The sequence below is a fragment of the Pteropus vampyrus genome, unplaced genomic scaffold (genome assembly GCF_000151845.1).
Source record: "Pteropus vampyrus isolate Shadow unplaced genomic scaffold, Pvam_2.0 Scaffold396, whole genome shotgun sequence".
In the NCBI taxonomy this organism is placed as follows: Eukaryota; Metazoa; Chordata; class Mammalia; order Chiroptera; family Pteropodidae; genus Pteropus; species Pteropus vampyrus.
The window spans coordinates 502,668-526,877 of NW_011889177.1; the positions used below are offsets into that span (position 1 = coordinate 502,668).

Here is a 24,210-nt window from a genome sequence, read left to right on the forward strand (position 1 = left end):
AGCCTGGGGCCAGTCCTCTGATGGCACCAAGGAAGCCTTGAAAAGGAAGGTAAAATGGCGGTTCAGCTCAGGCTGAATGACTTGATTCTGTGTTGCCCACATTTATAGCCACAGGGCCCGTCTCGACCCCTAGGGAAGCAGCAGCAAGACACCCAAAGAGGAGGGGCCGGGACCCTGTGCGGCCCTTCCCACGCTGCACTGCTGTGCCCTCTGCTCCCAGGAGTAGATAGGCTTAGCCCAGAATCCAACCCCTGCCCCTAAGGGTGAGAACTCAGGCTAGTGTTTTCAAATGAAGTGTGCAAACAGATGTTGTCATTGCTTTATTACTCAGTTTGCAGGCAGCATTATAGATAAAAGTCATGTTAAAAACAACCAGGTTTGCTAGAAAGCTTTTTCTTTGCACTGTGGGTTCCTGCACCACTGATATCATTAAATATATTATTTTGCAGGCACAAGGCAAGCTTCCTACTCATACCTCTCTCCAATAAATCCCACCCCTTCTCTACTATGTGTTATTAACATTAAAATTAACACTAGGAAAATACACATTCATTTAATTTTCCGTAAGTCCTTTTTCTCTATTTTTACATGACCAGAGATTCTGGCTTGGTTATGAATTCAGAAAAGCTCCCAAAGTTCTTGATGATGACTCGTAGAGAAATCTGAAACACAAGGAGAGAAGTAATCAGCTACAGAAATTGGTGACCGAATCACCTAAATGTGCATTTTTACAAAATAAATCTAAGTGTCTGCAACCAAACAGAAATAATCAGTAACTGTTTCACTAACTGTGCCTCATACGTAAATTGGAAAAAGAATCCCCATCACAAGTCATCTCAGCAGATACAGGACACGTTGAGTGACAGAGCTGTCATCAGTCCCCCATGGCCAACAAACAGTTCAGGAGTCCCCAAGGAACTCTCTGCTCAATCAAATGTGCTCGCCTGGCCATGCTCTCTACAGGTGGGCTCTTTCTCACTGGGCAGTTCTCTACCTTACGAGGCCCTAAACCCTACTCAGACACACAGCAGGCTTAAACATGACATGAGCACGTCCCTTTCCCGCACCCGCATCCTGAGCTTTTGTCCCTCCTACACAAGAGCACGGACAATAGGACAACTTACCCTCAAGACACACTATTAGGATACCCACTGCCTCAATCACCTGAGACCTTCAGTAACCTCCCCCACACCTGCCCCCAGGTGACACTTGCCCCTCCCCCGCCCCACGGAGCCAGAAGTGGGCTGAGCCCACTGAATTCTTTCCCTCCTAGAACCTTCTCCTAACTCCAGTGCAGGAGTCTACTCTACGTCAAGAGCCCTCACCAGGCAGCCCTCACACAAGCCAGGTGCCACCTGCCCACTCTTTGAGACTTAAAGACACATTTACATGTGCGTGCCCACTCTACTCCCCTTCCTTCTCATCGCCTGCCCAGAAATTCCACGAGGGTCCCAAGCACCACCCTCAGAGTATGCGAGCCTGCTAACCTCTAAATGCCAGCCTAGACACAAATACCAATTTTATCCCAAATGACATCTCGTCAGCAAGTGCCCCCCATGTGTCCTGCTCGTTGAAGAGATGACCCAGCACATGATCCAGGAAAGCCCTGTCTTGTGCCAATACAAGCACACGTGCAGCTAAACTTCCTAGTAGCTATGTTAAAAAGAGATGAAAAGAATCAGGTGAAATTCATCTGAATGTTTTATTTAACCCAACATACCAAATACAAATTTGATAATAGTATTTTTATACTGATTACAGGTTGATTAATCAATATAATCAATAATAAATATAATGCAATCAATATAAAAATACTATTATCAAATTTTGCAATCTTTTTTCCATTCTATCTTCAGAAACTGGTATGTACTTTATACTTAGGCCATATCTCAATTGAGATTCACATCTCAGGTGCTTAATTTCCGCACATGAGAAGTGGGCTAGTGTAGGGGCCAGAATGAATCTAGACACATTTAAAATTTTTCTCTTTATCTCTGGAGTTCAGGAATTTTATTCAGACTTAACTTAGGTGTGATTTCCCCCCCATCAATACCATCGAGAATTTAGTAAAAGAATCTTTAAAATTTCAACTTTCTTCAGCTCTGAAATTTCCTACCATCGTCTGTTCAGCTGCTGCCTCTCTCGGGTCTGTTCCTCCCGGTCTGCCTCCATCTCCACGATCCCGTCATCGGTATCTATTCTGCGTTGAGATAGCTCTCTAGTGCGTTGGTGACTTTTTTTTTTTTTTTTTTGCCTACAGCACCTCGTCTTCCTAGGTGGTCTCCCATTCAAGTACTAACCAGGCCTGACCCTGCTTCATCGGTGACATTTTTAATCCAAGAAGTTTAGTTCTATATCATCCTTTTGAGGCTACAACTGACTTTTCCCTTAGAGACTTGTTATTAATCACCTGGCTGGCCCACCACTGCTCCCTCATCAGTGGTCGTTCTGATTGTCTCTGACTGCTGGGCCACCCTAACGTGGTTATTTTTGTCTATGCCATACAGACACTCAGGTAGATGCAAAGATGGTGGATGGTGAGAGCTCACAAGGCCTGTGGAAGCTGCCGCCACAGCAGTGAGCCTCTGAAGGAAACAGCAGAAGACTCCCAATGCCCCCGCAGCTATCCCAGCCTAAGGACAGAAAAGACATCACCTACCTGGGTCAGCTCTGTAGGAACTAGAGGGACCAGGACACTCACGAGGGCCAGTGTCTCTGGTCCTCAGTGGGCCAAGGTATCAGCCAGACCCCTGGTGGCCAGAGAGGAAAGCACTCTCTACTACACCCCAGGAGCTGAGGCAGAAGGACGAGGACACCAACACTCTGGGACCTAACATTTATTTTTAATTACTCAAAAATATCTCCTCAAATGAGCATGCATTTAAAAATGCTTAAGAGAAGAACATTAGGTTACCTTGGCAACAGTACTTATTAACTATAATTAGCCGCTCAGGCTGACCTAAGTCTGGACGAGCACGGATAATGACTGATCAGCATCGCCTCTGAACCAAGCGCCGTGCCAGCACACACGGGGCTGCTGGGCACCGGATGCTCTCCTTTCATAGGCAAGGTGACTGGGGCTGAGAGTGGGCAGCGACCTGCCCGGCTGGGTTCTGACTGCCCTAAGTCCCTTGGACTAAGAACACCCGGCTGTATTCTGAAGTTACTCACGCTCTATTAGTTGGGGGAAGGGTTGAATACACTATGCAGACCAAAGAAATAAGTATTAAAGGACAAAATGGATGAAACGGGAAATTTTAAAGCTGGAAGGGACAGTGGCAAACCTTAGACAAATGAAACCTCCTAGGCCAGGTTTCTCCTTGTGTGTGACAAGACCTTTGAACCTGGTGACGGGTTTGCCCACCTGAGAGCTAAAGGTCTTTAAACACAGGTCAGGGGTGGAGTCTTCGCGCCCACCCCTGATGCCTAGGGCAGGCTGTGTCCACGTGATGGAGCATACACAACACAGCTGTGGCCCAGGAAACAATCTTCTGAGGAAAACGGAAGGATGAACAATGTATGTTTTCATGAAGCGTGGTATCATTTATGCACAGTTTTTAACTATCCACACCAAGGCCCACTGGGTACTGATGATGGCAGAAGTGTGCTTCTAAATGAGCTGTGAAAAAGCATCCGGCCCCAAGTCTACTTTTTAAAAAAGACTTAAAATTACATACGACAGGAAAAAATGCTATTATTGATCAGTATTTGATAAGAGAAAGGAGTTTACTTTTTCAGGGACTGCTCCTTCCCTTCAAGGTCTAATAGCAAGGCTTAACACTGGGGACCACACAGAACCCCATCCAAGTGGCCTACATAGAGACGTAATTAATACTGGCAAGTAATTTGCTTATAATATGATTACAGTTCATTTACTCAGTGGGAAAAATTCATTATATAACACAAACCATAAGAAATATTTATACTTCTATAATCTCTAATCATGAACGTATTACTGTTTTTATACTATTTATGGAAGTAATAAATATAACATATTTGACATTTAAAGGCACCAGTGCACTGGCAAATGCATGCTGTTCCTCCCGAGAAAATATGGCCAGTTTACAGTGTGCTATACTGGGTGAAGCAATTAAAGTGCAACGAGAAGCATTTTTTATTTAGCACCCAACAGACCAGTTAACAAAGTACTAACCCCGCTGGAGAGATAACTAGTATGTTCATTAAGAAAGCGCCCACTTCTAAACTGATGCCTAAAATATTAATCGGACCAAGGGGTTCCCAAAGACTTAAAGATGTTGATTTGCCTTAATGTCTCTACGCCAACGTTAAATCAATATTTCAAAATATAGTCTTAAATCTTATTGTTTGTCTTCCATTAGATTGATTTTTTTTAGTTTCATCAATTTTTCAGATTGATTTTTTTCTTAGACACCATTTTTTCTACGGTGTGTTTCTTGCATATTTAAGAAGCCAGTGTTTCACAGTCCCTACTTATTCATTTTTTGGATGTTTCCTTTTTAAAGGGAAAACTCTTTTTAGCCACCTGTGCATCAGCTTAGCAGAGAAGATGGCACATAGTTGTAGAAACATGCCCCATGTTTAAATTCTGTTAGTAACAGGTGTGGGGGCTTTCTCTTCCCAGTTCTGAGGCCTTCAGGGCACGTGGGCTCCCCAATGCCAGGTCCCCAGAGGGCCTGCCTTCTCCAGGAGACCCCAGGCCGCTGCCGCCACCAGGCTCCACACGGCGGCTGTCCTGCTGGCAGCTGCCTGACCCAGGAAGGACGCAGCAGAGGGCTCCAGCTCAGTTCCCCTAACTACCCCCGTTCTGCCGTGTGGACGGGCTCCCCTGCCCCTGGAGAGTGGACATCCAGAGACTCCTACCAGAGGCCTCAGGCTTCATCCAGGGAGCCAGGTCTCCGGCCTGGGCGTGCGTCCACCCTAGCGGCGGGGCTGCTCCTGTCGTCCGCACTCCTCTACGCCTGAGAGCTCGCTCTAACCCCACTGGCCAATAACCCATTACACTGACACCCTGATAAGAATGCCTGACGTTGAGCTTTCCCTGTCCCCGTCACCAACAGGAAAAGACCAAAGGAGGCTGGTGCAGTTGTCTTAATATCTAACAAAATGAACTTTACGAGGAAGGAATTACTAGAGAAGAGAGATCCTTCTTAAAAATAACAGAATCAATTCATCAAGAAGATATAGCAGTTCTAAATTCATATGCACCCAATATCTCGATGACAAAATAATATAAAGCAAAACCCGTCTATAAGAAATGGCCAGATCCAGCAGGCAGAAAATCAATGAAGATACAGCTGAACTCAATAGCACCATCAATCAACTGGATAGAATGGACACCCAATGGACCACTTCATCCAGCAACAGCAATACACACATTTTCCTTAAATTAACATGGAAGATTCACTAAGATAGACCACATTCTGGACCATAAAACACAGCTCAACAAATTTAGAAGAATAGAGATCACACAATGTCTGCTCTTAGACCACAACGGACTTAAACCAGAAAGCAATAACAGAAAGATAACTGGAAAATCCTAAAGTGTGTGGAGATTACACAACACACTTCTAAACAACACATGGGTCAAAGAAGAAATCTCAAGAGAAATTTTAAAATACTTTGAACTGAACAAAAATGAAAACACAACTTATCAAAATTTGTGGGATGCAGTAAGGCAGTGCCTTGGGTATAATTTACAGCAGCGAACACATATGTTAGAAAAGAAGAAAGATCTAAAATAAAAAATCTAAGCTCTCATCTTAGGAAACTAAAAAAGAAGAGCAAATTAAATCTAAAGCAGGCAAAAGAAAAATAATAAAAATTAGAGCAGAAATCAAAAAAACTGAAAACGGGAAATCAAGAGAGCAAAATTAATGAAATTAAAAGCTATATCTTTTAAAATATCAATAAAATCGATAAGCTTCTGGCCAGAGTAACTAAGAAAAAAAGAGAGGACCCAAATAACTAATATCAGAACTGAAAGAGGGGACATCACTACAGGTCCCATGGACATTTAAAGGTTAATAAAGGAATACTATGAACAACTCTATTTCCACAAGTTTCATAACCTAGATATGATAGACCAAATCCTTGAAAGACACAATCTGCCAAAACTCATGCAAGAAGAAATAGACACTTTGAATAGGCCTACGTCTATTAAAAAATAATAATTAATAACCTTCCGGAGCAGAAATCACCAGGCCCATTTGGGTTCACTGGTGAATTCTAACAAATATTTAAAGAAGAAATTATAAACAATTCCATACGATCTTTCAGGACACAGAAGCAGAGGAAATACTTTCTACCTGATTCTACGAGGACAGCATCACCCTAATACCAAAGCCAGACGAAGACATCACAAGAAAACTACAGACCAATATCTCTCATGAACACAGATGGAAAAATACTCAACAAAATATTATCAAATCAAATCCAACAATGTATAAAAAAATTATACACCATGATCAAGTGGGATTTATCCCAGGTATGTAAGGCTGGTTCCACATCTGAAAACAAGTTAATATAATCCATCACAACAAAAGGTTAAAGAAGAAAAATCATATAATATCAACAGATGCAAAAAAAACTTTTGATAAAAATCCAGTACCCATTCATAGTAAAAACCTTCACGAACTTGGAATAGAGGAAAACTCATCAACTTGATAACGAATATCTACAAAAAACCTTGAGCTAGCATCATACTTAATGGTGAGAAAGTAGAAGGTGAGGGTGCCCCCTTCCCACTCTGTACTAAAAGTCCCAGCTTATGCAATGAGACAAGAAAAGGGAAGAAAAAGTGTGCAAACTGAGAAGGAAGAAACAAAACTCTTTATTCACTAGTTAGCAATTTAGGATTTTGAAAGCCTTTCTCCAAAGGAGAAAGTCGCTAGTTCCCCAGTCATATATAAATCTAATTACCTAGTTGAGAACTCTGTGACATTTAACCTTATGAAGTTCATAAAACATCAGGAAAAACAATCTTTTGTGCCTGGTCTGAGAGTCAAACACAATTCATCACAGCATTAGCGGGAATTTGTACAGTATGTCAAATACAGAATATGACAGCAAAACACACGGCTGGAAAAGCAGCTTAGTGAACACATCTCTAGGCAGCAGTCCCCGTGGCAGCCATGGGCCACCCAGAAAGATGACATGTCCTTCTTCAGTCTCTGGGGGGACCTTTCCCATCCCCAGAGTGAACGCTTGTGGGTGGGGTAATTTTATCTTAGGAATGCCCAGGGTTTCAAAAACATAGCAAACCATCAGAAATGATCTGTCTAGTTTTAAAACCATATAAAATAAGTTTGTATGCCCTTACTTTTCTAGAGCAGAATTTTGCAAATGAATTTTGTTTTTGAAGACAAAAATAGAAGTAAATTAAACATATGTTCAAGTGGTTTTGCCAACAGAAATGTTTCTGTCCTTACAATCCTCAATTTTCAAATGACCTGCCTGTAATAGCAGAAACAAAAACGTGATCTAAATACACCTAAGGAATAACTAGTAGTTTTCAGATAATCACAGTTGGGGTATAACCAGTACTTTACCTCTCCATGCTATCCTCTTCCAAAGTGATCTCCATGAATGTCTTTAGTTTTCTGTGAACAGTGGCGGCAACATCTTTCACTTTTGAACTTTTATGTTTACCTATGGGAAAATTATATTAGAGATGGAAAAAAGATTTTAACACTAGCACACAAAAACAAACATGCTCTGCCATCAATGCAGGCGATTTCAATACAAGTGAGCCTCCCTGTTATTCTGAGTTACCCGCTTAGTGACCTGTGGACAGTAACTGTCCCCTTCACAGGGATGTGAGAGGATCAAACAAAGAGATAAAAGCATCTCTCAGCTCTGAGGTAGAGTTCCAATGACCATGACCCCATGAGTTCTGTCCATGCCATCAGAGACCATGCTCACCTGTGCCTCCATCAGAAATGACAACTACCACATTTCAGAGTCACCATCTGTTTGGCAAATATTTAACTACTTATTAAGTACTATGAGCTCATCAGAAGCCCAACCTCCATCCTCCCACGCTCCACATAAAGAATGTCCCCTCATCCTGGGGACGCTCTCTTAGGGAAGTCTTTTCTGACACATAGCAAACTAGTTTCAAAGTATTATCATGAAACTAAAGACATATGTGCATCCTTACTACCTTAGAAAATAATTTCAACATTGTTAAAACAGAACAAAAAGTAATAAAGTTAACAGTAGCCTATCTGCAGGACATTATTTATCTTTTACACTGAAGTAAGCATTTTATAGGTATCTCCGATTATTTTTCAACTGGCTGGGATATTCACAAGAGTCAAGGTTGGGGTTTAAGCGGCACAGCAGATGAATTAAGTATCAACATCAAAACATACCATCATTAACAAAGATACATTCAGATCTTTAAACATAAGTAAAACATGACAAATAGAAATTCATTTATGAGGCACAGTGAGATACATAGAGGGTCCAGTGGGGAACGGTGACGGGACAGGAAGTGTGTTAAGAAGCATGGGCTAGTGGGTATACTGGCCAATACAAGGTCAGCTGCATAGGGGGAGCCTGGCCAACAACAAATGTTAGAGCAAGGACCTCATCGAACATGGGAGTTGAGTTCCCCAACATTCCATAACAGTTCTGACTGAGATATACCCAGCAACGGCCCAGACGACATAAGAGAAATTTAACTAACCTTTATTAATAACCAAAATAATATGCATAATGGCTGTGAGACATACAATTCCTTCAATATCGTCAGAAGTAACAGATGCCTTTAATTCATCTAAATATGACCTGCAAAAAAAATAAACACCTGAAATTACTCAATAGTATACAGCTTAATACTTTATAGAAAAACGAATGTAGGTAAGCTCCATTGGCCACCACGAATTCCAGTTTTCAGGTGACATGGGAAGTTCATTAAACGTCTCCCATACTTTTCACTATCAGTATGCAAAATCATACAGATGAGACATTAAAAGTAGATGACATTGTTAGAAAGAAAATGGGATGTTCTGGTAAGTGAAAAAAGCTACTCTGTATGTCCACAATACACACAGCAAAATTTAACATGCTATTGAATGATAATTCATAGCTGCTAAAAATGATATTTTAAAGTTTTCATTGAACATATCTGCTATCAAAGTTCCACAGATATCAGATATCTGCAAAATTATTATTTCTTTAATCCAGCAGTCCTGTATGTGCCACCACAAGCCTAGACTTTCGGTCACGTGACACACGGACTACAGAAATGCGTAAGAACTGTGCGCCAAATGACCGCCACACTGGCATGTACCCTAGTCAAGTGTTTGGAGTCTACACAGTAAGAAGTATTTTACTACACGTTACCATTGTAAATATTTCCCTCTAACTGAATTTAGTTATAATAAGCATAACCAGAAACTATTTGCATGAATATATTTTACAGAAAGTTAGAATTTCTCTTCGTATAAGTAAAATGTAAATATTTCCAACACTGATAAAATGAGAGAAAATTCATTGGATTATTTGTCACAGAACAAAATGCGTCTCTGAGAAATTCCGAAAGTAAAAAGAATAGAGCAGAATCTGCTGAGAGCTCACAGCCACAATACAGGTATCAGGACAGCAAAACATGATTACCTGACCACATTCGGAGATTTTATTATTATTCCTATTAAACACCTTGAAAATGGTGGAAGGTCTGAAAGACGCTCTGGGGGGGTAAGCTCTTCTACATCCGTAACCTAAAAAAAAGTTTCAAATCAGTATTTATAAACTGAGATGGAGACTCATAAGATTACTTATTCTACACTGCTTTGGGTTTTCTTCAACGCTTGAGAAAGGCTTTCCAAAAACTCAAAAGAATGATTTTATTAACTTAAAATTTCTACGATAATTATGATTAGCCTAGTTTATACACAGGGCGTCTTTAGTTAAAGAAAAAAGACAGACATGTCACTCAACAAGCCTTCTGTCAAGTAGCCTTTAATTTTGCATCATCTTCTGTGTTTTAACGCTAAGCAAATTTAACTCATTGCTCTTTGTAGTCCAGATCTGGTTTTCTCCATTTCGGCATTACTGGCATTTTGCAGCGATGATCCCTTGATGTGGGGGCACCGAGCGCTGCAGGGTATCACGCAGCCTCCCTGGACTCCGCCCACCCCCGCTTTAAGGAGCGAAATGTCTGCCGATGCGGCCAGCATCCTCTGGAGGACAGTGCCCAGCGCTGATCTGGACCTACAGAGGGGCTCTCCGCGGACCTCTGGCCTTTACCACGGACCTTACAAGTGGAAAGCCGTCTGTCATCAGAGAATGAACTCCGAGGGCACGCGGAGAAAGCCCCAATCCAGGACGCCTTTGTTTCCCACCTGTAGCTGAGGGGTGGCCATGCCCGCTCCACCCCTGCCCTAAGCCTTCCCACAGTTCCTCTGCTGGGGTCTGGAACACTGATTTGGATGTTAAAGTCAGTCACCACCACACGTGAAATGGCGCTGTTTCTCATTAAAATGCTTTACGTCTTTAATGCAGTCCACGCGTTTCCGATGCGAGACACAAATGACTACTGACTAGTTAAAACAAAAATGCATCTGGAGATTTTTAGCGTATGTACAAGCAAACTAGGTAACAAGAACACAGGGGCGGGAAGATGCTAATTGGAAGAACCTGTTTTGTGGCTCGTGTGACGTGCAGGTATAGCAGAATCTCTGCAGGGAGACTGATGAGAAAAACCATTAAAAAATTACACAAAGTATAATATAAAGTACCAAAACCTGATTCATCAAAAAATAGCAGGAAAGGAAAAAGGTAGGGGGATTACTAACAAACAGCAAAATGGGCAACTTAAACCCAAAGATATCAATAACTTCATTAAAATCAAGGGATTAAGCACCCCAATTATAAGACTGGGCCAAAAAAAAAAAAAAAAAGACCCCCATGTGGTATTTATAAGAAACACACTTTAAACATAATGAAACACGGTTATAAGTAAAAGGGTAAAAAAAGATATGCTATGCAAAATAAAAAACGCCAGACAATGCCACCTGCATGAGGACAGTATTGCAGAGATCGAGAGACATCCCACATAACAATACCATCCATCAAAAAGACATGACACGCTTAGGTGTGCACGCACCTCATGACAAAGTTCCCATATGCGGGGAAGGAAAAGCCACCACAGTGGTAGCTTGCACAGAGGACAGGCAGACAGACAAAATCAGTGAGGACACAGAACAGCACAGTAAGACAGTGAAATTTAAATAAAACCATAAGTATTTGTCGCTTAGTGGGCAAAACGATCTTCACACCTACTCAACTCTGCTGCTCTCCAAAATAACCTATTCACAAAAGCGGGTGGGGGGCCAGGTCGGCCCACGGGCCATTAACTGACTCATAGTTGTTAGCTATATCGTTCAGTGGAGTAAATAATTTCTAGTTCTTATCTATGCAGTCTAGTAATTACTTTCTTAAACCAAGTGACCTCCCTTCAAGTTTTAAGGAGGGCACTGAATTCTATTAACGATTTATAATTTAGATAACTTTTTTAATATTCATGATCTATAAATGCAAAATCTAGAACTTATACATACATTCATTTATATAATCCCATGATATTCCTTGCCAGACTGTATCTTTTCATCATTTTTACTATCTTCTTCGGTCCCTATTTTGTGCCCTCCCTCAATACACCGAGGATTCCATGTGGAAAAAACAGCACTTTTTGTTCTGACTTAAATTCTCATCCTGATTATGACAATCTTTAACGAGCAGGCTATTCATATAAACATAAAATAGGCTATTTCTAGGCAAACAGCCAGGGATGAACACATCACCTGTTCACGCTGCTCCCGGAAGTTAGGAAAGAATCCTGCCACAGCGAGGCAGAGATGCGGACCGGCGCCAAGTGCAGCCCGCGAGCGCCCTGGCTTCCTGCTCACCCCTGACCAGGACTTTGCCTCATAAGAGAGAGGGCTCTTAAAGAATGTTACCAGCTCACTTAAATCTCTAAAATATGGCAAACAGAAATATTTGCAATGGAAGGACTAGTTTGGTTTTAATCAAGAATGACAACACCCTTAACATGTTTTCCCAATAGTCACATGACTCAAAACCACAAACTAGCTATGACACAGTGAGGTCCAGCTGCTGGAGAAGCAGACGCCACTTAACTGTGAGTTCTTAAAAATAAAACAAAAATGTGCTGTTGTCACAAAAGAGCATCTGTCCAGTCAAAAAGGAACACAGTAGCTTCAGGACCAACAGACTTCACCTTTCGTAGTTGGTGACTTATCTCGACGACAGAGGCAGCGATCAGAATGGAAAGCACACTTCGGTGAAGGGGCGTGTCCTCATGCCACGACTGAACGGTCGTTATAAAATCATGCAGAGGGGTCTGAACAGAACACAGGAGCTACAACAAGGCACATCAGTAGTTTTTAGTGGCTAAAACAAAGACACTTTAAGAAGAGTATTCCCACCGTCCACCCCGGGGTAGGGAGCACTAATGTCATCTGCCCTCCATCAGCACCCATTCCTTCCTGCTGCTGCCTCAAAGCTTAGCCTCCACTGCCAGAAGAGGGCAGATAGGACCGAAGCCCACGACCTTCCCAATGGTCCTTCCCCAAAAGCAAAGAAAAAGTCCCAAGGACAAAAGTATCAATAATATTAATAAAGAAAAAAAGAAAGAAAGAAAAGATGAAGAAATACCACTGACATTAAAAGCCAATGTCAACTATAAGGCCATACGCTCTGAATAAAGCTGCACAGCCAATGGTAAAAGATTTGATGAGAATATAAAAGATTTTGGCACAAATTACGTTACATAAACAGACCACAGATACCTGAACCAAGTCATTAAAAACAGAAACATTCTGAATTAACTCAGATATGAACCAGGTTAGAGAAAATACAGCCATTGACCTTAAATTGCCTCTATCAGCTAAGAATAGAATAAAAAGGAAAGTTTTCACTATTTCATAACCATCCTCCCATGTAAGCATTCAAAAAATTTTTTTCATTAAAAAACAATAGTTCATTCATATTTTTAAAATACTACTTAGGAAAAATTATAGCCTTCTCTGATGACAATGATTTTAGGAATAAAGCAAATTTGGTACCCGGGTCACTCAATATCTACTTCACATCTGCATCGAATCAGCAAAGGGACCCATGGGCCCTGCCATCTCTGTGACTCTCACTTCCAAACTGGAGGGTAGTATATACGAGAGAGTTATCTAAGACAGAAATCAGAATTTCCTTGGGGGATGTGGGGGGGGGAAGTCTCTGTCATCTACAGATAATGAAAATTAATATTTTCAAAAGTATATTTTATTTGGAAAATCCTATGAAATAATAATTGAGCACTCAGGAGCCTATTGGAACTGGTTCACTGCTTCATGTCTTGCTTGGCAGATGGGCTCTCACTGCTGGCCCGTGACCTGAACTCACAAACACCTACCCCAAGGCTGACAGTCACAGGTAGGCTTCTTCTGGTCCACCCTCACCTCCTGCCCAGGTGCAGATATTGCATCTCATATACCAGAGTGTGCCATGCTATGAAGAAGGCTGGCAAGCATACTCGAAGGATGGCACCTATACCTCGCTGTACCTAACCCAACAGCCCACGACACACTGTGCTAACAGCCTGCGGGTGAGCAGACATACTCCAGGCACCCTTCCTTGTCCATCAGATGAGCGCTGCCACCCAATGTCTAAAAGTCCCACCCTGCGAAGACAAGAGTACCCGCAGGCCTTCTTCCGGTTGCTTCCTAAAGTTCCACGCCATGCATTCCAACATTTTCTGAAAGACCTTCTGGACCATATCAAACAGCGCTGCAACGTCTCCATCTGAATCTGTTTTCTGCTTTAAGGAGCTTCCGGTTACCTCTTTCAGAATGCCAAGAAGTAATGAAACATAAAAGAATCCTTTCACTAGAAAAAAAATTGAACAAATAAGTTATCTAATCAAATAATTCTGTTGAAATTATTACACATACTCACTTACATATGTATTAGGGTAACCTGAAAGAGATCGTTACTGGTAAGCCAATACCAGGTCAATCAGGTTAATCTAAATTTTAACAGGGATAAATAAAACACATTCCTATAAACATAAAACCAATACCTTCAGCAACAGCATAATTGACTCAGTCACTAAGAACCATGCTTACTGCACATGTGGACAGTGTGGTTCTTTGAACACGTGGATTAGAGAACTGTCTTATTTCTCATGTAACGATGACATCGAATCAACACCAGCTCTACAGCACAAGTCAGAAGATGGCCCAAGAGCTTTCAGAATATGATTAACAATCTCGTTGGTGAACTCTGTTAACTTTCTAACACTTGTAGTTTATTGGTTGTCTTTCTCTTCCGAATCACCACCTTCATTGCTGCCTCAGTGTGGTAAGAAGTTTTCCATGTGTGAGCCTAATCCTACAATTCATCCTAGGGATCTTGAACTAAGCTCTGTTTATAAAACAGGTTAATAAGATACAGTAAGCTCAACTTGAGACAGAGATAAGAAATTAACCCAAATCTGAGTTTATCTGCTAAAGTAAATAAAACAAACATTGTATTCCAGTTGGGTTAACCCTTCAAGAGATCTACGGCACTACCAGAATCAACAAAAAGTTTCTAAAATCTTTGCAAACATAGTAGAAACTTTCAAGAAACTAATATCTTATATTTAAAAGGCAAGGAAAACACATTCTCCACAAATGTTAAGTCATCTGAGTGGAATAGGCAGTAAGGGAGCAGCGAGCCCTTTAAATAAAGTACACACAGCTCAGTGGAGGCCAATGCGCTGAAAAGAAAGGACCTGAAAACAACAGGGCCTGCCCCTTACACCCACGCTCACAGTCATGGGGCGTGGGCCAGAACCAAGCCCTTAACCAGTATCTAGAATTACAAAAATCTGAAAAGTTAAAAATTTAACTCAAAGCGACTTCATTATATTTAAGCTTTATATGCTTTTTAACCAAATAGATAGATAGATGCAGAGGTTACGTAACGCAACATACGACAAAAAATTGAAGATGTGTCGGAACCCACAACTATGTAAAACAGAAGACAGTGACTGAAAGCTCTTGCTTCTCGGGGAGGAAGCGGCTCGCACGCAATGCCAAGCTGGGCGTGACGTCGTCTAACTCTGCGCAGCTGGCCTCTGTTGCTCCCCAGCAGGTTAAAATCTCAGGCCACCAACCGTATGCAAAGGAGCAGCAGCCACAGAGGACGGCCCAGCTGGTCCTCCCGCGGGGCTCCGTCTCCTAGCTCCGGCGGAGGCCGTGGTCTCCATCGCCTTCAGTTACCTTTTCATTTAAGACGAAGTTCTGTTTTTACAGTAACGTGTATTAGAAATGTAACCTTCCTTCCTAACCGTGCTGATACTTTTCGCTAGGACGATCATTTCTTAGTGCTGTTACACAGCACAGTCTTAACAGCTAGCTCCAAGTCGCCTTTTCCCAGCCCTGTCACTTTCAGTGCCTGATTTTTGAAACACATACTGTGTTACAGCAGGAGCTCCCGCAATTTCGTGAGCTTAGATTTCTCCGCATGGGTTACATGTGGGGGCTCAGCTGTAGTCAAGAACATCTCTTCTGGAATACACACTTCAGCACGGAGAAGGCCGTGTTTAATTATTAATAATATATATGTGACTAGTTTTTAAATTAAAATATTAGGACTCTTCTAAATGAAGCAAAAAGCCGAGTGAATGGTGAACTCTGGGGCTACCTAGCTAGGTGGCTAAGATTAATCCTAGTTGTGGCAGGGCCATAAGAATGACCCCATAGGTGATCCTGCCCAGGGAAATCCTGGTAAGCACCATCCTCTGCACAGACACTGAACAGAGGCGGAGGAAACAGCCCCACTGCTCCCGGCGTCATGTGACGCTGCTGTGAAGACACAGCCCTGGGACCCATGGATGGGTCCCTAGGGGCTCAGGTGGCTGGCCCCTCACTCGCTCAACAAACTCACCTTGGCATCAAGTGTGGGGCAAGTGTGAGCACCGTGGCATTGGTCCCCAGGGTTGCCCTGTCCTTGGAGTAACAGTAACACCCCAATAGTGCTGGAGGGGAAGGGGCATTAAACGACCCCTGACCCCCGCCCCATGCACCCAGGGCAGATAAGAACTCTGTGTAAGCTTTGCCTTATGGGTGCCAGGGAGCAGCAGACCAGCTGGGCGGCCTCTGCACTAGTCCACACATGGCCAAGTCACTTGACAATCAACAAACCACAGGGAAGAGACCCCAAGGCCTCATCAGAAACTCTGGACTTCGTCATATCCAACACCAGAAACACTTCTGAACTTCCTGGCTGTTATCAGTCTGTAAAATCCTTTTTTGGCATAAGCTAGCTGGTGTTACATATCTGTCACTTTAAAGAGAGAGTCCTGACCAGCACAATGAGGGCAGAAAAGAGGGCCTGGTTTTGATTGTCAATGGTTCTAAACCCGTCCTTTAATGAATTAAGTGTACCTGTGTGTGTGATTCCAAGACTCCGCTGTAACAGCTGTATCTGAAACCTACAATCGCCAAGGCCAACCATAACGACGTCCTTGCACACAGTGAGGTAGGTCTGTAAGAGACAGATGTGTGGGTATGACTCACCAACAAAGACCAGAGAAAGAAAAAAAAGGAATAAATCCAGCTGGTAAAGCTTCTAACAGATGATCAAGTCCTAGTTAGCTCAGACAGCAGATATTTACAAAGATGCTTTGTAAAGAATATCCAGATACATTAATTCTCATTTTATTTGCATAAGAAATCTAGAAACACATTTTATGTAATTCCACAACATTACCGAACACCTATTACCTGCAATGTATAAAATCACATTAAAATTATGCAGTGTTCACGATTTGTGAACAGATAAACTCAACAGATTCAAATGCCACCATAAGTATTTAAGAAGAACAACACTACTGTCTAAAGTTACGACTTTAAAATAGAAAAGAAAATCTTGAAGCACATTGCGAACTGGGGAAGAAAGGTTTCTGCGTCTCAAGAGCTCTAACCTGGATAATTTCCTGGTAAATAACCCTACGAAGCTTCAGGTATTCTTCTTCTTGATCTTGAATAAAAGACAAAACTTTGCTTTCTAACCAAAACCCCGTGTCTTCCAAAATGGACAGGTACACTTTTCCTTCTGAGCAGAACTGTCCAACAATGACAGAAAGAGAAATCAGTGACGGAGCTGGCTTTGGCGATATGCTGCTTCTTCTGGGACGGAGCCCCAGGCTCACGCACCTTGTGCTGAAGGTGAATGCTCAGGCGACAGTGGAGGCTGAAGGCACGCAAGGCAGTCGCTTCAGTGAAGTTCTGAGGTTTCCCATCTGGTGACTGCAAAATTGATTCCAGGTCTACCTGTAAAACAAAAAGCCTGCAGGCCGTGCTCCCACTGACAAGTCACCCCATGTATGGCGAGAACAGTCGGAAGGAGGGGACACACGGCCACACTGGGAGAGGGAGCCCAGGAGCCGGAGGTGGTCCCATAACACAGCAAAGCTTTCCACGAAGTTCAGCCTTCCCTCCTCCCCCTGCACACTCTCCCCCACAAGGGACAAGAAAGTGACTTTGAAGCTACTGCTTAAGGAGCCTTGAGGATCGAGCACGCCAAAGCCTGTGCCTCCGGGGTGAACTCTGACCTGAACTCAGTGAGGCCCGAAGGCAGCCCCGTCAGGACTGACCAGCACGGAGGAAAAGGCAGGCCCTCCAGGAAGGCCATGTCCCCACGAGTCGGGACCTCCAGCCCGTCCAGGCCTCCTAACAGCAGCTGTGCCTGGCTTCTGGAAATGCGTGGCTGTGGGCTTTGGTCATAGCCACGATGGGGAGGGGTCCGCGCAGCATTTCACAGGCGGTAATGCCAGCTGTGCCCCCGCCAAGGAACACAGCTTCCACTTTTCTAGAAGCCACAGGCAGCCCTATTCTCTCCCCTAGTGCAGCCAGCGCCCAGCTCAGGCCACAGGGGAACTGCTATGCTGCCCACCTGCCCCTCGCCCCTGGACAGGAGCCACCAGACAGCTTGAGGAACACAGAGCGGGGACTGGGCTCGCCACCAACTCCCACCAGACCCCTCCTTCTCCTTGAGACACCCTCTTACCCACCCGATGCCTGCTGTCATGCACTACAGGCCCTGCCCTGCGCATGGCCAGGGAACCAGGGAGCAGAGGAGGAAATGGTGACATTCACAGGAAACACTCTCCAGAGTCCTAGAAGAGCCTGCCAGGGCCTCTGAGGGAAGCTGGTACTCCCACGTCAACCGACGGGAGCGGGGCAGGGGAACACGCAGTGACAGAAAGGGCCCCGCAGACAGTGCGCTGAGAAACAGGGCTGTCTGCGGAATCAAACTGGACAGAACACCAGGCCCTAAACATGGCCGGGCCCTAGAAATTGTGAAGTAGTCCCCATCTTGCCCCACCCCAAGTCAGTCACCCGAGTCCCAAGTCCTCCCTGCAAACTGAGAGAGGGGGCTAGATAACTCTCAACTCCTTCCAGCTGGAAACTTTACCCTATGAATGTGAGAAGGTGACATCTTACTTGATCACTCCTATTTCATGGGACCACTCAGTGCTCACGGTGTCTGCGTCTGTTTACAAGTTACCTTTGATGTGTCAAGTGCTTTCAAAAGATGGTTCAGTTTCTTCTGGGGAGCAGAGAGCAGGCACTCCCGATTCTTCGGGTGGGTCAGCAAGTACTCCATGTAAATCAAGGCCAACTCCGGCTTCACTGGGCGCGTATCATGGATCCGCACCTTCCGCTTGGACGCTGAGTTACTCTGAGAGGGAGGAGAGCAACGTGTTCCCACGCGAGCATCTAATCCCTAACACGCGCTTCTCCTCAGCCGGAGAATGGGAGAGAAACATGGGCACAAACGCACCTTTCTGTGCGGCTGCTCCTCCGGTAGCCAGTCGCAGACGAGTTCCAGAATGTGCCCCACGTGTCCCCAGGAACAGAGACAGTCTAACAAAGTGCAATAGCTCCTGTCTGCTGCCCCTTCCTCTTGGTTTCTTAACGTGGAAATCACACCACAGCTGAAAATGTCAAAAGCATGAAGTCAGACCGAATGTTTCAACAGCAGTTCCCAACTTTTCTAAAAGGTGAGAAAGATAAAGGAGCCAAGAACTGAGGGCACTGGGCCCCCTAGCACAGGAACCCCGGGACAGTCTCCGCAGCGGCAGGAAGCGCTCCGTTTCCCCACGAGCGCCACCGGGGCAAGTGCCAGCAGAAAAGAGTTTGAAAGCAGCTGCAGGAGCACTGAAGCCACCGCGGCCCAGACGTACATAGACACAGTCACACGACCCCAGCCCTTCGTTCCTGCATCGATTCCATCAGACTCCAGAGCAAAGATTTCTAATTTGGGGGCAACGATTTTTGTTTAGCACCAAAACATTATTTTTTTCATAAATATGAATAAAAATAAGTAATTTTTACTGAGCTAATAACTAAAACTGTCAAATACAAAATATAATGCAAGCCACAAAAGCAAGCCCCTTGTGTCATGATAAATTTTGTAGTAGCTACGTTTAACTAAGCAAAGTCAAACAGGTAAAAGGAATTCCAGAAACATCTTGAACTCAACCTAGCTACACTATCACTTTAAGACGTGATCAGTAAAGAAAACAGCGGAGGAGCCAGTCTGCACTGTCCCTTCAGCCGAGTCCCCGTGTCCCCATGCGCTCTGCACTCGCAGCGCTCCTCAGCACTCACGGCTGCATTTGCAGCGGTGTCGGAGCCAGGGCAGCCCAGGGTGCAGCTCCAGGCCCCACGCTGGGCTCGCAAAGCACCCCCCACTTCAGAGCCGAGAGCTGGCTCGAGCGCCACGGAGTCTCTTGCGGCCTTGCTTGGTGGCTCCAGCACCCGCAGGAAGGGTGCCCTGCTCTTTTCCCGGCCACAGCAGCGGTGGGAGGGGCGGGGAGAGGCGCTGGGAACCCGGGCTGCAGTGCACGGTGTGCTGATGCAGGATGAAGGGCCGCACAGGGCCCCACTGCCCAAGCGGAGGGCGGGTACCTGAATGCAGGCACGGAGGAGGCCGGCATGAAGGACATCAGCATAAACAAAGGCGTCTTGCAGTGGTCATCCTAAAAGCATAAAGAGAAAGACAAAACACATATATCAACGTTTGAAAGCCTCCTCACACAACTCCTGACATCCTATTTTCAAAGACACTCATGGGAACAAGACTAGGTAGCCCTCTCCACACTGAGCGGGACACCCACCTACTGGAAAGCCTCACACTGATGACTGTTCTCAGACTTCCACGGGACACTTTACTCCTCTGTGTGACGTACAAACTTGTGCAATTAGTTAGTGACCACCTACTGTGTGCGAGGCACCAATCTAGATCCTAGAGTACACCAGTAACCAGAACGCATGAGATTTCCTCCTGCCAGATTCTGACTTTTATTGTAAAAAACAGTATCGGTGAAAGGAAAAAAATTAACTGTGATATACCTGGTATCCCAAACATAAATCTCAAGCAAATGAAACTAGTCCGAGAAAATTTTTTAAATAAAACAGTCAGAATATCGTTGTGAAGAGAGTGTAGTTCAATGGTAAACACATGGGCTTTGGAGCCAGCCAGCGAAATCTAAGTCCAAGCAGATCCCACGACCTGGCTGGGGAAACGCAGAGCAGAGGCTGGCCTGTGGGCCTCTGCCTCCGCCCCCGCCCAGCTGGATGGGGCGCTGGAAGGGCTGAGTGAGGACTGCAGCAGGCCCACCACAGCACCTGGGACACCATGGTGCTCAAGAAATGACAGCTACACTACTACTGTTTTATTACAACAATAAAGCAAACAGTAGACCAGACTTGATCAAGGAAACGTAATAAAAAATATCCTTGGTTGGTTGGGAAAATGAGGGATGGTGGATCCCCCCAAAAAAGAAAAGAAATGACTTCCCTGTTTCTTCAGTATACATGAAACAGAAACAGGAGCAACATCAGAATATGATCTGTCATTCACTCACATTCACTTAGAGTGAACCCACCCTTACCCCAATAAAGAAAACATCTTAATGTTACAAGTTGACGGATTATCACTGCTGATTCTACTCTATGTGCAACTTACAGAGTGTTTATTTGTTTACAGGATGAGTACCTCTTCTCTGAGCTCTAAGGGTAGGGAAGCTCTCCTGCCAGAATCGTTTGGAATTAAGTGAACTAACTGTCTTCCTTGGGTTCCTAGACAGCCTAGGCCACACTGCTCACCTGCCATCTCATACGGTGTCCTATGGGCATCTGTGTTTATCTTCTGAGAATCCTGAGATGATGTTGGCTTCGATGTAATTATTTGAGCTTTAAATGTACTAGAACTTCAGCGAAGTAGATTATTTACTTTTGTGGACAGGACATGTTTGCTCAGACATGTCAGTCGCAGAAACCAGGCTCCCAGAGCAGCTGTAGAAGGGCTGGGAGTAAGTTCACCAAGAGACAGGTGGTTCCTAAGACCTATGATCATTCTACACCTAAACCATGCTCTTTATAACAGGGAATAATCTGCATTTTTAACTAGCTGTCTTATTTTCATGTGTTTTTGAAATATGAACTTCTTTCAGAAGGAAAATAAAGTCAAGTAATGAGAAGGCTTTCTTCGTCCACACAGAGAACTACACACAGTTCTCAGCTCCTACAGCACAGACACAAGTACTTCAGAAACACGTGCACTCACAGTGTGGTTGTCAACACCTAAATGCCCACGAAACTGAGGTGCTCCTGCACACCCTGATGTTCGCAAACTCCTCTTTCTGGATTCCTGGCAAATCAAACTGGATTCTGAAACAGTGTCATGGACCACTGAAACAGAAGCCCCGAGCACTCAGCCCCGACGTTTCTCTAGGTGTGGGGTGTAGAGCTGCCAGGCACGTGGGGTCAGCTATCCTGCCGGGCAGGCGCTGGGCCGCAGAGGCACGAGGACGGTGGGGCACTCCCGCTACCTCTGCACAAATGTCATCTCGCCTGTGCCAAGTGTGCCGGTCTCACCTGGAACACTTTCAGGTACTCGGGGAGCACAGAAGCGAACTTGCCGACAGTGTAGCCTCTGGCCTCCTTATTGCTCTCCATGTTTCTGTGAATGCTCTTCCAGAGAATCACGACGACTTCCAGTAAACCCGCCATGGATGCGGCATCATGGACTGACAAGGTTTTGTCCAGAACCTAAGACACAAACAATTTTGCCGTGGAAGAATCAAATCATAACAACTCTTAAGATACAGCACCACCTTTAAAAGCCCATCTCAGAATTCTAGACCGAAAGCATAAATGGAAAGAATATCAAGCCTATATTTGCATGTCATAATGACTTGATTCTGTATTTGAGAATCTCTAAGAGGTAAATCTGTTGTTAAAAGCCCACCCAAGAAATAATAAATTATAAATTAGCCCTATATCCTTTCAATGAAAAGTCCTGCAAGGGAGCCAGCTTGAGATGCAGAGGCCGGTTCACTTTGGGGGTTGGTGTTTTGTGCTATCTACTCAAATGTAATGGAAAATAAACTTGTTTAATGAGGATACATAGACAAAGCGATTTCTACAGAAAGTGAGATTTTTCAGTGGGCAGTTACTAGTTTGAATGAGGTATGGCCAATCAAATTTAAAGAGCAATGAAACTACCAAAGGCTTAGAAACTACTGAAGGAAGACAGCAAGGACAAAAAGTAAAAAACCACTTCAAAAAACTTTGCCTTTAGTCATATATTCTTCAAATGAGAATATCTGTATGACAGATTATATTTCTTTTCTAGCATAGATTACAACGGAACTACATGTTTCTAATCCCTTTTCTTCTCTAATGGTACAGAAAATGGCCTGAAATGTTATAAAATGCAAGCCTTCTCATAAACACCTAGATTTCTAATAACAGGGGTGGAGAGTTCCTTCAGTATTAAAAACAGAATAGTCTCTCAACTCCTACTTACAAAACGTGTGTTCGTTCTTGTGTAAAGCCATGTCCACCATCAGCATGAGTGGCCGCGAAAGGCTATGCTCACTGCTCAGCAAAGGACACCCCACCCACTGCCGTCCCGCACCCACTCCACACGCTGCAGCCCCCCAACCTGTGTACTGGCGGGAGGTCACCATGCTGGCATCGTCGGCCAAGGTTTCTGAAGATGTATTAGCAGCAATGGGAATGCTTTCCTGTAGAACCCTACCCACCCAATCCATTTTTGAGGGAAAAGCTCTGAAGAGAGGAACTTTGAATGCTCTCAGCTGAAGGTTCCCAAATCCAAGCTGAAAAGACCAGGGAGCTGATGAAACCAACCACCAGTCAGAGGAAGTCATCAGGATAAAACGCAGACTCACTCCCTTTACGCTCTTTTCTGTTTATTCCAAACCTGCTTTCCCTTCCTGGGACAGAGAAGAGGAAAATGTCTGAACGGGCTGCACTGGTCGCCCTACCAGGCATGAGTCCCTGGGCACACGTGTGACCAGAGCTGTCCTCCTGACATGCGGCAGGGCAGCAAGAGACCAACGAACAAGCAAAGCCACACTTCAGCCTCGGGAGCAGCTGCCAGAGGTGGGGAAACAGGGCGGGGAGTGAGGCAGGGTGGACCAATGCCAGGGCCTGGCCCGGTGGCCACCATGCAGTACCATGTCTCAGCAAGAGTGTAAACTGTCTTTGGGGACTTTCTTATAAATTATTTTCTAAAAGACAATTCTAATTAAGGCTCATTCCCAGAAATTTAACACCAAGGTGCTCCCAACAGCATTTTGTCAAGAAATCCTTAAGGGCCCCACCACCCGCCTAACCATAAAATACAGTAATCTCCAGCATCTAGTCCAGGAATGCCACCCTCAGGTAGAATTAAATATGCAGGGAAGCTTAAGGTGAAGAAAATTAGGAACAGGGTGTTACTAAGAGTAAAGGGCCTCTGTATTAAACCCACTCAAACTCCACAATGAATGACAAAAAATATACAACAATTCTTTCAAAAGCATGATTTATGACCCTCCAAAATTACCAGCTGAAATGTCAATACTAAAGAAATCAATTTTTCAAATATTCCTATGGGTGAAGGTGAGGGGGGAATAATTCTCTCCTTTCCATTCTTGAGTTCCAAAGTCTGGTATAATAATAAACTGACCTAGAACCAGATTAACAAGAGGAAAACCAATTTAACGTGTGTATAAATGATGGTCTCTGAAAGGCTGAGCCGGCCAGCTTTTTATACTTTTTAGACAAAGAAATAATACAGTTGTGAAGCGCTGACAGGACAAAGACCTTAGGTTCGGTGTTAATTAGTGAGAAGCGCAGA

The 24,210-nt window shown here is 44.1% G+C and overlaps 1 protein-coding gene across 4 annotated transcripts in view; it reads right to left on the reverse strand.

The window, feature by feature from the left end:
• Positions 1–282: 282 nt before the first annotated feature.
• NCAPG2 (non-SMC condensin II complex subunit G2) overlaps positions 283–24,210 on the reverse strand; it is a 45,821-nt gene continuing 21,893 nt past the window's right edge. For 3 of the 4 annotated variants that reach the window (XM_023523597.1, XM_023523599.1, XM_023523598.1), the window contains 14 exons: positions 22,982–22,987; positions 21,939–22,112; positions 19,968–20,038; positions 18,838–18,991; positions 18,562–18,735; positions 17,208–17,324; positions 16,976–17,116; positions 16,437–16,536; positions 13,703–13,890; positions 12,230–12,370; positions 9,604–9,707; positions 8,672–8,772; positions 7,530–7,629; positions 283–662 (listed from right to left, as the gene is read on the reverse strand). In XM_023523597.1, coding sequence (XP_023379365.1) covers positions 611–662; positions 7,530–7,629; positions 8,672–8,772; positions 9,604–9,707; positions 12,230–12,370; positions 13,703–13,890; positions 16,437–16,536; positions 16,976–17,116; positions 17,208–17,324; positions 18,562–18,735; positions 18,838–18,991; positions 19,968–20,038; positions 21,939–22,112; positions 22,982–22,987 — 1,623 coding nt within the window. In that variant the 3' untranslated portion in view covers positions 283–610. The remainder of the gene's footprint in view (positions 663–7,529; positions 7,630–8,671; positions 8,773–9,603; positions 9,708–12,229; positions 12,371–13,702; positions 13,891–16,436; positions 16,537–16,975; positions 17,117–17,207; positions 17,325–18,561; positions 18,736–18,837; positions 18,992–19,967; positions 20,039–21,938; positions 22,113–22,981; positions 22,988–24,210) is intronic. The other variant, XM_011380595.2, reaches the window with a different exon arrangement.